The sequence below is a fragment of the Brassica oleracea genome, chromosome C6 (genome assembly GCF_000695525.1).
Source record: "Brassica oleracea var. oleracea cultivar TO1000 chromosome C6, BOL, whole genome shotgun sequence".
NCBI classification, from domain to species: Eukaryota; Viridiplantae; Streptophyta; class Magnoliopsida; order Brassicales; family Brassicaceae; genus Brassica; species Brassica oleracea.
The window spans coordinates 8,594,423-8,608,600 of NC_027753.1; the positions used below are offsets into that span (position 1 = coordinate 8,594,423).

Sequence of the window (14,178 nt, forward strand, 5' to 3'; positions counted from 1 at the left end):
ATTATTAGGCACTTGTATCTTTGCTTTTGAAGCTAATCTGTAGCTTTCCTAATCAAAATCTCTCGTTCCCATCTTTTTTATTGTTTTAACTTGTTGATTCTGCGTTTATGCGTTTAGACTAGGTCTGGACGTTCGGGTACCCGTTGGCGTTCGGATCGGATTTTCGGGGTTTCGAGTTTACGCTCCTAGGTCCCATACTATAATTTTATTAGTACGGGTCGGATTCGGATAATAGCACTTCGGATTCGGTTCAAAATTGTATTGCTTCCTAAAACCCATAAAGTAATCATATATCGTACGGATTCGGGTTATATCGGTTCGGTTCGGATATAACCGAAGTAAAAAACAAAATTTTTGAACCAAAACATAAAGAAAAGCATCTAAATTAAATAAAAATTAATCTATCACACATAAACCATTTATTAAAATTTTAATATTTATTATCATATTACCACAAATATTAAATTTAATAATTGAAATACTTATATATATTTCAAAATATTTATATTGACTATTAATTTCGGATTTTCGGGTTACTCGTTCGGATTCGAATATTTTTTGTACCACCCAACAAGATCTGTTCAGGTATTTTTATATTTCGGATCAGATAACAAATCGAGTTTTTCGGTTCGGGTTCGGTTCGGATTTTATGCCCAGGCCTAGTTTAGACAATTCATGTATCATAGCTTCATGATGAGAAGAGGTTCTTGAATCTCTATTTATGAATGGACGAGCAAAATGTACTGAAAGAGAACTCCAGACACAGATCAATAAAGACTACATCATATTAGAATGGAAACGAAATCTGCACACAGATTAGTGTATGGATATTACAACACACCAACCAAAACTGCAGCTACCACTACCAATTACCTAACGAGTCCCCAAATCTTTTTTTAAGAAATAGTCATTCTACATTTTAATTAATCTGTACTCTGTCACCATACCTACAAATGTACATTTGATGCAATGCTGGTAAGTGCTTTCTCCAGTGATGCTTATCCTCTCAGCTGGTAGCTTTGTGACAGATCAGGAAAACAACCAACACATTTTATCCCAAGACCTCCAAGATTCAAGAGAGATAATGGCCAGCTACCAGATCAGATGCGGTTAAGGACAGCCATGTTTGAATAATATGACCAGGATGGAGCAATTCTTGCAAGTAATCTACCTTCTCTAACATTCACCTGATAGCGGGTAAACCAGTATTCAGCACTGAGAAATGAGCCGCTAGGACAATTTTCATGGCATGCCAGTTGGTGTAAAGGGAGGAGAGAGAGAACCATCTATCTTGCCTATAAGGGAACTATAAAGCTTCAAGGACAATGGAGGCTTTTGTGAAGACTGAAAGAACAAAAGGTGCTTCTTCCCCTGGGTGTATAGTGGTCGGGACAATGGTATAGCCCTTGGGATCAGGATCAAGAACCATTTCGCAAGATATCTCACGGGAATTCACATAGTCTGTTCCACCAACAGATTCATGAAGAAATATGTTGTAGGCAGCACGATGTCCACGAGTCTTAAGAATCCTCATTCCAATATAGAACAACTGCGAATCATGGCTTGATTGGTAGTTACGAAACCCAGGAGTTGTTCTTGAGAAACCCACGCCCTGTTAAGTAAGCATTGGGAGAATGAGGTAGAGGCTCTGATCAAGAAATAGCAGAACTAAAAAGATTCTAATCAAGAAAAAGCATGATGTACCTGAGTTAGAGTGATGAAAACATGAATCGGTGAAGATGCATCAGAACCAGTAGCCCTTAACCGGAATTGTGGATTTTGATGCCATGAGCTATAATCTTGGCAGCCACCGGCACTGTAATTTCGCCATTGGCCATGGACTGAGTGGCGCATCTCACGAGGGTATACCCGGCAAACATATATCGATCTGAAATGAATCTGGAAATCTTGCCAAGACATCCAGAATATACCTTCGTTTGACTGTTGAACATAATGCACATAAGGATATCAGTATGCAACAACATACTTTAATGAAAGGAACCAGATCATATTTGCAATGCATAATAGAAACTACCTGTGGAACATGCTTCAGCTTGTGCTTCATCCTATCACTCCACTCTGGGGATGAGTCTGACCAGGGACCATTCCACTCAACTTCATTGGCCCAAGGATTTCGGATCTGAACCAGCCTGTGCCCATCGACGTCTCTTACCTGAAAACAAAGTCAAATTTTCTAGAAAGAGTTCCTCTACTCAGCATATCATAAATGCAACAAAAAGCAAGATGGCATACCTGTAAGACGGAGTAAGCATGGCCTTGCACAATGCCACTGGAAGATACATGAACATCAGATCCTGATGGACTTCCAGCACCAAGTAAGAAACCTTCTTGCTTAAAGCGTAACAATTGAGACCATAATCTGCCACTTGCAAGATCAATTTGTGCTTGAGCACTCCTCAAGTCAATCTCTTCACCAGCACCTCCAGTCAGGTCAACAAGAGCGTCCTGAACCAGTCCACCCTCGAGTGCCTCATAAGAACCATGGAGCTTGGCGTATGCTTTCTCCACTATGGAGACCCAGAGTTCGTTGAATTTTTTGCTAGTAGCAAAGGCTGGTTTGCCAGGTGATTCACATGGAATCCAGTCATCGATAACAACGGGAACCCACTCACCCTGCAAGTTGAAAGCAATAAGGAAGAAGCTACAAGAAACGATCATCACGAGAGCAAGGCAGCATAGTTAAAGAATTTTAAGATAACAACCTGAATACAAAAGCGCACAGTGTAGATTCCTTCCTCGTTGTATTCAGGAGTAATAATCACTTCAGATATTTGTGAGACTTCAGTAAGAACTGCAACAGCGCTTAAAAACCAACAATCGCCCAAACGCCCCTATAGAACAAGTTAAACCAATCAATCATACAGCTGGAAAAACTTGGCCAAGAATGTTATTTTGTGCATCAGAAAGATGTATCACATTCTAAAAAAATGTAAGTGATCAAACCTGACAAACATCTGATGGATTTGCAGCCCCAGAGAACAGGCAGGGACGGGAATCACTACCGTTTTCTTTCACAATGGAATCAGGTCTCATCCATTCAGAAACAACCTGACAAGATCAAAAAGGTAAGAGTGCCATTCAAGTTGTTGATTTTTAGCCTAGTTAGAGATGGGACTATGAGTCCAAAAATAATCAACCAATAACATAAGGAGAAAAAAATCACAATTCCTACCTGCAATTTTGAAGGGGGGTTCTGTGTATCCACGAATAAAGAGCGATCATTTGGAGGAAACTCCTGGTCAGTAAATTGCTTATCGCCACGTGCAGAGAGAGCTTCTTTGACAGCCAACTCAACTGAACGCATTCTTTGATTTATTTCTTCTTCTGTCTCCATCCTGGATTTCCTGTGTCTTCTGGAAAACGAATCCGCACTAAATAGAAAATCACGACCTGATCTTCTTTTCCTCCCACTCGAATATTGTCCATCCCAATCTACATCATCCCTATCATAGAGATCCACATCGGCAGGATCACTATCCCAACCATCAACCTGGTAAAAGAGGAAAGAACACAAACGAGAATCAGTATGACCTTAAACATAATCCGAAAAAAAGGTAACCAAACATTCAATAAGAGGAAAACGTACTCTGGGAGGTGAAGCCGTCCATTGCCAATTGTCATCATTCAAATCAATCAGGTCTAAGTCAGCCATGCCAATGGTTGCATGCAAAGAAGCGGCCTCATCTTCAGTTAAGCATTTCCCCCAAAGGAAAACATCCATTATATGCATCTTTGACTCAGCTCCATCACTATCTGATCTGCCGAATGCATCGACATCTATAGGTGGCTTAACACCCAACCAAACTTCAGCGCCTTGTTCCCAGATGGCACTACTAATACTTAGAGGTAACCCAGTCTGGTAGCCATCAAACCCACCATCTAAGTAACAAGTAGCCTCCCCCGCATCAGCGTCAACAGTGATCGTCACTGTATGCCACCTGAGATGGAAACCACAGATATATAAACATGACTGAGGAACATCAGAAATAAAATTGGACAATATGGAGACGGAGAGAAAAAAAGACACACCTTCCATCAGTTATGCTAGTTGCACCAATATACCACTCTCTGGCAACGGTTGTCTGCCTCTCACCTTTAGTGATCAACCTAAGCCCAACTAGGCCAGCCTCAATTCCTTGCTCAGAACCAGCAACCAGAACCTCCCAACACACTTTCTTTTGATATTCAGTGCCAAAAAGGCATACAGGTCCGGAATCGGGTTGGATCATTGCTGTAATGGAAAAGCTAATCTTCTGACTCTGGCAGACACTTGCATCCATTTGGCCGCAATGTTTACCACTTATCATTGGTTCATCGTCAAGAACACAAACAGCCCCCGCAATTCCAGTCTGGTAATAACTTGTATTAGCTAACTTCGTAGTAATCAGCATCTTTAGAATGTATACTTGCTGAATATAAATAAAAAATTTACCAGCTGTGCACGTCGTTCTAGTTGAGCTGTGCGTATCCTATGTGCAATACCCGATACTCTCTCTCTTGCAAAGGAATCCTCAAGGACAGAATCACCTCCAACAGCACGTATAGCGGCTGCCATAGCTGCTGCTTCTCTGCTACCAGCATTAGGCATAGATGGAATAAGGGAAGCTTCAATTTCTTTCCATTTGCGCTCTTCCTTCTCCAAAAGAGCTTTCCTTCTTTCTTTACCTCTCCCTTCTTCTTCACGTCTCTGCATGAGGATTTCCTCTTCCATCTCTTTCTCTCTCAGATAACTATGTTTACAATACAGAAAAAAAGATAAGTAACAAGTCTGAGGGTTCAGCTTCATTAAACCATATTTTGCTTAATTAAAAGAAACATGTACCTCTCTTGGATAATTTCAAATTGTCTTCTATCTTCTGGCTTCCACTTACTGATCTTTCTGGCACTTAAGTCAGAGAACCCAATGCTATCTAAGAAGAGTTTTAAGCGTACCTCATCCTACAACATTGTGAGAATCTTTTGTTAGAAAAAAATATAAAGGAGTATGTATATATGGAAAATTAAGAATCAGGGCTCACCTGAACTTTCTCCGCCTTAGCTGTCAAACCTAACAATAGCAATAAATAACCACCAAACGTGTCCCACATGTACACCCATTCTGTATCAATTGCCTCTTCTAGTGCCAAAACCCTTGCATGAGCACACATGTCTCTTCTGTAATCCACGTTTGTAGGTGGTTCATGGCGGAATCTTTTTCTGCATTGCATTCTGTAGAAGAAGGATCCAGCAACTCTTTCTTCGTTCCTGAGACGATCCCTTAATTTCATGACATCATCTCTAGGAAGCACTAAGTTCCCTGCTTTATCACGCATTGCAGAGGGGTCCCCAACCAGAAGAGCTGCAGAGCTGGCGGACCTTTGGGGAGCTGAATACGTGCCGGATAAAGCATTTCTCGTCTGTCAATAACAAGTTGCAATAGGCGTAAGAAATTATGCATCCCATAGAGCTCTATTGCATGTGAATGTGTTAAATTAAGACCACCAACAGAATATCAACATAGATTTTCAAGAGAAAACTAAGAAAGATATCAGAATTTTAACGTACTTTAGTGGCAGATCGAGAGATAGCTTGCACAACAGTATCCTTGCTGAGAAAACGTACAGCAACCTCCATCATCTGGACACCATCAGACAGAATTAGCAAAGAGCGTACACACCATATATATATATATACATGTATGTATGTAGTAGAGGAAAATGAATTGCCAACCAATAATATTTATACTAAGGAACAGATAGATCAAACAAGAACACAAACCTCAAGAGTCAAACACGGACGAGAAACAGCAAACCCAAATGCTACTACAAGGGTGATAGCTGATACAGCAGCACCAGCAAACGGAGGATATATTATCAGACTAGCAACAACACCCCACCCTTCAGTTGCCAAAGCAATTCCATAAAGGACGAGAAACGCAGCACTGAATAAATCCAAATCAATACAAAACAATATGAAAGTTCATCAGTTTAATCTTTATTGGTCACTATTTCATAATCGCAGCAGAGAACATTATCAGAAGAACAGGAAAGAAAAAAGCTTAAGAGCAACAATGAGTACCCACGTGGCTGAACATACCTGACATTCTTTCCACAATCTGCATGAGCATCATAGACATACACTGGTAGTACCCTTGGAGAATATACCACTATTGGTGGGGATAGAAGAACCTAACAGAGAAAAAAAAAGTTAACATATCGTTTCGAATACATGAACAGGAGAAGCCACAGTTCTATTGAGCTCTTTGCAGAAGGTTAATGAACTCACAGCTAATGCTCTTCCAGCGACCAGAAACAAGAAGGTAAAATAACCAACAGATGCTCCAGCAAATGCTTTGTCTGCGAAATAAACATGTATGGAATTGTTGTATCAGTAGGGTAGGTCTCACCTCTACCAAGAATCTAAAATAAGAGATGGGAATCCTCACGTTGAAACCATCCAACAAGGAATGCGGCCAAACCCAAAAGAAAGGCAAGAAAGCAGACAAATGATGTCTGCTTCCTGGTCAAGTAGAAACTGTTTGACGCCCAAAGATGGATAACACCAATAGCTACCACTATAAGGAGAAGAACTAAGAGAAAAGACACGCCTATCTGTTATAATTGAAACACAAAAGATGTATCAAATGGAAGAAGTTCAGCCAAAAACATTGAGAATTGTGTGAGCAACTTTACACATACCGTCCATGGTTTGACTACAATAATCACAGCTGATATCGCACCAAAAAGAAGAAGAAGACCGATAGAAACGAAAACATATACACCTCGAGACAGTATCCAACAATCGTCCTTCCTGCAAAGAACCACAAAAACAATTAAAAAGGCTATTTCAGTGAAATTGAGAGTTAGATTTAATGGGCAATGAGAAGAAACAGTCACGCACCATTTAAGCATCCCACAGCATAGTGAAAGTAGGGCCGGAATGCATGCAAGTGGAAGCAAGGCCGCAAGAAAATCGTTCTTTGTGGGCAACTGATCATCTCTAGATTTCACAACCTCCATATACGATGTTCCACAAAAGGCCACGAGAACAACTAGAAAGTAGATAAAAAGGCACAGAAAGATTACTTACAGAACAAAGAAAGCCCACCCAGAACAGATTAAACAAGCAGAAGACACAAATTACCTGAGAATATTACGAGACAGACAGCAGAAGAGTGGGAGAACCTATATGTGGCAAACCATGAGACTATTGGAAGAATGGCAGTAACTACTAGGGAAACTCCAGATGCCATCGCCCAACCAAGGTATACAGAAGATGTATATGGTGACGTGAAGTTGTTTTCTGTGGCACTGAATAGTTTGTACTTCAAATCATCCAAAGGTTTAGCAGATATAATTGCACCAAGAGCAATCACAGATCCCACAAACACCACAACGCAAATCCAAAGAATAAACCCCTAAAATGGAAAGAAACTTTATTTAGAAATATGTATCTGGCAAAGAGAGAAACTAGCCAAAGGGAAAATAGAACAGACCTTCATCCTCGGAAACCGTGAATCTCTTGCCTGATCACCGCATGATAACTGTGGAACCCAAAACTGATACCCATTATGCATCCATATGGGAACAGCAATAGAAAGGCATGCTGCCATGAGGGGCACAGTCAAGGATATTCCCAAAAGTACTGACGATTTACTGCAAAAGTGAAGCAGTCACGATTTTTGTAATCAGAACTTCAAAATGGGACCAAAAGGGGAAAGTTAGTAGCAGTTCAGTAAATGACATAAGCCCTCGTACCTCAAGAAAGAGAGTGATAATCCAACTAATGTGCTCAGCAGCCAGGCAACAAAGCCATACTGAAAACATAAAAAGAGACGCTATTTAGAACACATAATGACATAAGTATCACATGGTATATTTGTATTGCCTGCAACCAGTACTATGAACATGCCAAACTAACGAGACAACCCATACCTTGCGAGATTTTGATGTCAACGCCATTTCTTCAACTTGAAGAGACCGAAGAAAAGCCATTACTGAACAGACAACAGGTGACAAGAGGAGAACCGAGAAACCAAATTCGAACTACAATTAGGTAACAAGTGAGTTAGCAACGATACAAGTAACCTTCATAATGTTACAAGCACCAACTTGAGAAAGAGTGGAACTCACCTGCTGATGACTGGAATTTATAATTGTTATGGTCTTCGGTCGAAAAATGGCTACAATGATTGTTTCAAGAATAAATACAAGACTGAAGAGGCCCCATGCTCTTTCTGGTGTGCCCGCTACATGGTGCAGAACAAGTCTGGACAGCTTAAGCCACTTCTCGAGACCCCGGAGCCTCAATTCTTCAGATAGAGAAATCTGATTTGGAAGAGTATTGTCAACACTGTTTGAGTCAATGATTGCAATGTCAGTGTTGTCGCGGTGATCTCTATCTGCATCCAAACTACTCCTCTGAAGTAATGCCAATATGCTTGGATCCAATTTTTTCTCTTTCAACATAACAGCAAAGTCAGGGTCCAGCCCCTTGTTTTGCAACAGATTAGTCAGTTCAAGATCGCCTTCTTTCGCTTTCTTTTTAAGCATCGAGGCTATCCTAGGATCGTTCAACTGATCTTGAAAAGCAAGAGCCAGATTCAAATCCAAAATCTGCTCGTTTGCAGAATTCGATGTGCTGGATTCATAACCTTGGCTATCAATACCACTGCTTGAACAAACGACCAGAGTGTTATTCGGATCAGAAACTTTATCCAGTGAATAAGACGTTCCTGCTTCAGGCTCTTGGACCACAGAACGACATGAGCTACTACGTATACCCAAGCTTGGTCTTCCACTTTCTACGCTTTTGTCGCTATTGATACACTCAAGAGAGCTGCCTGTACGAGTTAGAGTGTCAGCCACACACGATTCTGTGGTACGATTAGCCTCGTTAGTACAACCAGCATGGCCTACATCCATACTACTACTTCTTTTAATACTTGAGCCACAACCATCTGAAGAACCTGAAGAACTACTCTGCTCTTTCCTTCGAAAACCTTCTCTCAAGCGGATCACTGTGCTCTGTAAGGCGTCTCTTCTTGCAGCTGATGGGTCTGTTATCGACAGATGACGGGAAACAGCAGCCCCTGATAGAACCGATGCTACAAAAATGTAACTAATACAATGCCCTAGGTACCTGCAACAACAGAAAACATAATCAGTTACATGCCTTCTAGGGAACAAAATTTAACCTTCAAAATAAGTAATAATTGTTTTAGCTCAGAAACAAACCAGTAGTGAATGCCAAAGCATATTAGAAAAATTCGAGAAGTGCCAGCAACAAAAAGTGCCAGAACGCGATTTTGAAGAAGCTTAAACCCATACAAGCATGCCCCAATATTCCAGTCTACATGAAAATATTAAGCATCAGCATGAGTTAGAACTAAGAAATAATCTAAAAGCAGGCTTCTCCTCCAAATATATGCAACAAAATTTATCTATGTACCAAGAACAATGACTGCAGCTGATGTAATGCCTCCAAGCCAACGTGATTCCCTAGCTGTGAGACCATATAGGACCGAGTAGGCAAGGAGAACTATGAGTGATCCAAGGTACAGGAGGCCAAGATGTGAAGCCCTGCAAATATGCAAGAAAGAAAAGGAAATGTTTAAACTGTTTTCAAGGGACGAAACAGGTCGGCAACGAAGTGCAGCTGATTAAGAAAAGAAAAAAAGAAGTTACCTGCTGGTTTGCCGAGGATATAGTTCATTGGGGTCAGGTGGTTCTGGCAAACAAGCCACAGGGCCTATCTCTATACAATCTGAATAAGCAAATTTATATGCCCTTCTTACATACTCGTCCACATCTAACCCGTTTCCTGTGGTGATGGACAAAATTGAATAATTCAACAACTTAGATTGAGGTAGGAAGTCAAAATTGCAATGTCATAACTGAGAAGCCATGTAAGGATTGCGAAAGCTTTACCATTAAAGACCATGCGGCAGATAAAGAGCATGTTAATTGCCAAGGCGATAGCCGAAACACCGAAAAAGAAACCAGAAGGAGAATATTGCTGAGATGCATGCGCACCGGCCGTAACATAGACAGCACAAAGTTCATACGCGCAGAGTAAGGCAACGCCAAGAAGGAGCAGTAAAGCAACAGCTCCTGTTTAGCCAAAGGAGAAAGAAAGAAACAAGTTCAATAGTGCATTCACTATAAGTAGTACCTAAACCAGCCAGTGTAATAAATCAGAAAATGCCAAAGAAACTAGTTTAAGAAAGTCAGATAGAAAAGACTGCAAACGTACTTGAACTTTGCCACTGTGTCCTCCACCAAAGCATGATTGAGTAGAAAGCCAGTAAAAGCGCTGTTCCAGCCATTATAATCGCAAGTCCAATGATATGTCGATCCAATATAACAATCAGCCAACAACCCCAACCAATCAAGATTGCAATAGGGGACACCACCACAATCCAAGCAGCAAGAGATAGGAAACCACATAGTGCATCGAGCTGAGGACCTTGCAGTACTTTCGGCCATTTTCTAGCAAAGATCCAGCTGCCAATATAGAAAGACATTGACTCAACTCCGGTTCTAGCTAAATACTAACTCTACAGAGTATCTATCAACCTAAATTATATAGATTTGTTTGTTACCTATAAAGCCGCCATGGCCGCCAATTAACTGACCAAAGTATCCAAAACGAACCGGAACCGAAAACCGCAAAAAGGGCACCCGAAATAACACAAGCAAGTAAGACTCCTCGCTCATCCCCTTCCATGGCTTCTTCTCCCACCTACAAGGGCATGCAACTCTGAGATCAAAATTCCTTCACAGGGGAAGTTAAAGCCTCAAGCTTAAAGGGGGGGATCCCATACCTACTAGACCGAGATGAGGTTACTGTGCAGTGGCATGACGGTGAAATCGAAGCAGAAGGGATCTCGATAAAGGCCCAAACTTTACAGCCCCTCAAGCAAAAGGAGACAAGCTGTAAAGTAGGAGAGAAGCAAGAAACTAAGACTAGGGTTCTCACTCTGAAGACCTTGTGGAGCACAAAGTCACTTCCTTTACGGTTTTCAGTTGCTTTTTTTGAATAAATCTCAGAGGATTTTTCTCAGGTTTTGGGGGAAATGGATGGCGAGCGAGAAGGTAAGATTAAAACCCTACCCCTTCCAATGTGTGTGTGTGTGTGTGTGTGTGTGAACCGTAAAAAAGCTACAACCTTTATCTCTCTCTCTCTCTCTCTCTCCCTTTCTTCTCAAAAAAAAAACGAGTCTTGTGTAGTGAGAGAAAGTGCCTGTGGAAAAAAAAAACATTTAATATAATACTAAATTGAAAAGGTATGGCTCTGTCCGAACAAACACTAGACGCGCGTGTAAAATCAGGAACCAATGAGCTATCGCGTGATGGATACGCACTGACTGTTGTTTGGGACAGTGAGAATGGAATGATTTTCAGCATTTTTAGATTAAGATTTATAAAAACAAATGTACTATCTGTAATATGTTCTTTAATTACCTATCCATTAATATCTATAATTATTTTAGGACATTTTTATTTAGAGAGAGAATACCGTATGCACAAAACCAATAGGTTTATTTTTTTATTTTTTTTGGCTCAACATCAACTTTCATTATCCCATCGTCTTCTTAACATCAAGGAGAAGGAATTTTTTTTTTTTTTTTGGGTTCAACGTCAACTTTCATTATCTAAATTGTGAACACGGATTACAACCACACAAGTTTTCAACCCGATGTACAAACGACGCAATCTAGTATCGCCTAAAATCACTGAGTTGGATCCTAAACTACCTGATCAAATCATCGCTGTAACTTTCACCACAACGAACCGAATTCATCTCACAACTCGAGATAAACCGGTTCTTAAACCCTAAGATTAGACCACAAAGACGAACATAGTAATAGCACAAGAAACCCATGACGCTAACCAGCTATCCTTTAGAAACCAACTATTGAGCCCTAATGATTTGCATTCAGTCTGTGTCCCAACAGTGTCAACACCACAGGTGCATCCCGTTCGAACCTCATACCTTTCGGATATCACTATCCCGCTTCTAAGCCTGACACCAAACAAGGAAGTCCGGACTGAAAGCGGACCTTGGTGACTGCAACCGGAATGCGCCCTACCAAATCGTAGCTAGCAGAGGTGCAGAGTCAGACCATCGGCTCGACCTCGAGACCGTCGCCGGCGTTGGGAAGTCGATCTCCGCCGCACTAAACCCGCAAGAGCTCTTCTCCGGTTGACTACTCCGTTGTCGAGCAGAGTCAGACCACCGGCTCGACCTCGAGACCGTCGCCGGCGTTGGGAAGTCGATCTCCGCCGCACTACACCCGCAAGAGCTCTTCTCCGGTTGACTACTCCGTTGTCGAAGCACCTTGCAGCACGTCGTCTCTCCGAGAACCGAAGAGCCAAGCCTATGTTCACCACCCGTTGAGCCACTCCTCCACCGTCTCACCGCCATAGGGGAGAGTAGATCCGGTCTTGAGGAGTCGTCTGGTCGCGTCACGCGCCGTCGCCGCGACGGTAGAACCGTAGATCTCGAAAAGGAGAAAACTGGATCTGACGGGACCGTCGGTCCTAAAAGCCGACTTCCACCTCTGACGGTCTTCCTTGGGCCTCGTCGTTTCTCCATAAGAAGCCGGGACCGTTTCCGTCGACTAAAAGTAGTCTCCGGAGGTCAATGACAGCACAGAGATTCAAACATATCGGCTTAGATTGAACAGAGAGAGAGGAAGCAAAGAGAAAACGAGATTAAGAGAGAAAGAGGTGTGCCTCCGACGCCAACGACGGGTCGACGTCGGAACTAGGGTTTATGTTGTCGGCGTCCGCAAGATTCGAGAGAGAGAGAGTATTTGTTTCTGAAACTCTATACCAATAGGTTTATTTTTATGTAAAAAAATTGCGATGTTGCGTGTTTAAATGATAAAATAGTGCCTAAACCTATCATTTCATATGACACAAATTACTTAAATAATTGCAATTAAATCTATTCAGGTTATACGCTCAAAGCTTATAACCAGGAAAAGGAAGTGGAATACCAATGTCTCTGTCACAAAACTTAAAACATTCAACTATATAGTATACTTTAAAATTAGAATTTTAAATAATTTTGTCTTCGCATATTCATTAAATTCCATATTTAAGCCGATTAAGTCAAAGATTGTCTACTGAACCCAGAAGACCATATTGATTTTCAACTGCAGTCCATTATCACTTTGTAGACCCATCTCTCTCCAAATGTGAAATCATATTTAACAACAAAAAGCGAATGAGAAAACAAAAATAAAATAATATTTTCTATTATAAGAAATCTCTTATTGTCAAAAAGGTAATTAGGGAGTAGGTTAAGGATATTAATTCACTCATTAGACAAAAGTTAATTTTAGCTTTTCCAAAAAAATGAGAAACTTGTTGATATTAGTGAGAAATAAAGAAAGATTCATTAAAACCCGGTTAAACAAATCACAGTACAACATAAACAAAGTAAGATTTCACTAAAGACAAAAGTTTCTAAGCCTTCAAAGAAACTTGGGCCACACCTTCCTCTTTCCCATCTACTTAATTACATGGAGAAGATGGAACAAACAAAACTAACTATCAAATGTAGAAACAAACACAGTGAATTCACAAGACTAGAAAACCCCATGGACGAGGTAGTGCATTATTGGTGCCTAGTTTATGGACGACACTCATGGCTGGATATGAGATTTTAGGGGTTGAAACATTTTTAAGAGTCTTAGTAAAAAAAAAATATCATAACTTAGGCCTTAGGGACCTATTCATATGTAAAAATCTCCAAACATTTTGAGGGCTAAAGTCATTGTTCCATTGGGATGTGCTCAGTCACTTCTTGCTTTTTTAACCAGGACTTCCATAGTAGAAGTAATGACTCTAATCATCATTGTTTCCGGGTTGAACATTATAACAGTTAAACAGTTCGGTGAATGTTCCAAATCTTTTAGGTGCCAGGTTGTTTGAGGAATCAACCATCTCAATGTTCCTGAGGTAACTTGCTTTGCTAAAGCTTTTTTTTTTTTGGGATCTACCACTGCCCATTTGTGTTGAAGTGTGGTGGCCATCTGACTGTGAGTTCACTATTTCTCCTCCCCATTCAATCATGGATGCACTGTTTGTTAAGTAGGAGAAGAGAAAAGATGGCCAATATCCTTAAACCAAGCCGTTTCCAAATTGCACCGACCAATGTCCCTCT

The 14,178-nt window shown here is 40.9% G+C and overlaps 1 protein-coding gene across 1 annotated transcript; it reads right to left on the bottom strand.

The window, feature by feature from the left end:
• Positions 1–765: 765 nt before the first annotated feature.
• On the bottom strand, positions 766–11,150 carry LOC106299933 (calpain-type cysteine protease DEK1). Its single transcript, XM_013735952.1, is given in 31 exon segments — positions 766–1,612; positions 1,705–1,941; positions 2,036–2,173; positions 2,254–2,634; positions 2,724–2,852; positions 2,965–3,069; positions 3,194–3,511; positions 3,608–3,959; positions 4,051–4,447; positions 4,450–4,751; positions 4,844–4,959; positions 5,040–5,417; positions 5,566–5,637; positions 5,779–5,941; positions 6,097–6,188; positions 6,286–6,356; positions 6,446–6,611; positions 6,699–6,810; positions 6,901–7,051; positions 7,144–7,417; positions 7,496–7,655; positions 7,758–7,816; positions 7,935–8,045; positions 8,133–9,141; positions 9,237–9,351; positions 9,451–9,581; positions 9,687–9,822; positions 9,930–10,112; positions 10,255–10,505; positions 10,604–10,743; positions 10,826–11,150. Coding segments are annotated over 30 exon segments (6,540 nt in total). The 5' UTR covers positions 10,729–10,743; positions 10,826–11,150; the 3' UTR covers positions 766–1,306.
• Between the last annotated feature and the right edge of the window lie 3,028 nt (positions 11,151–14,178).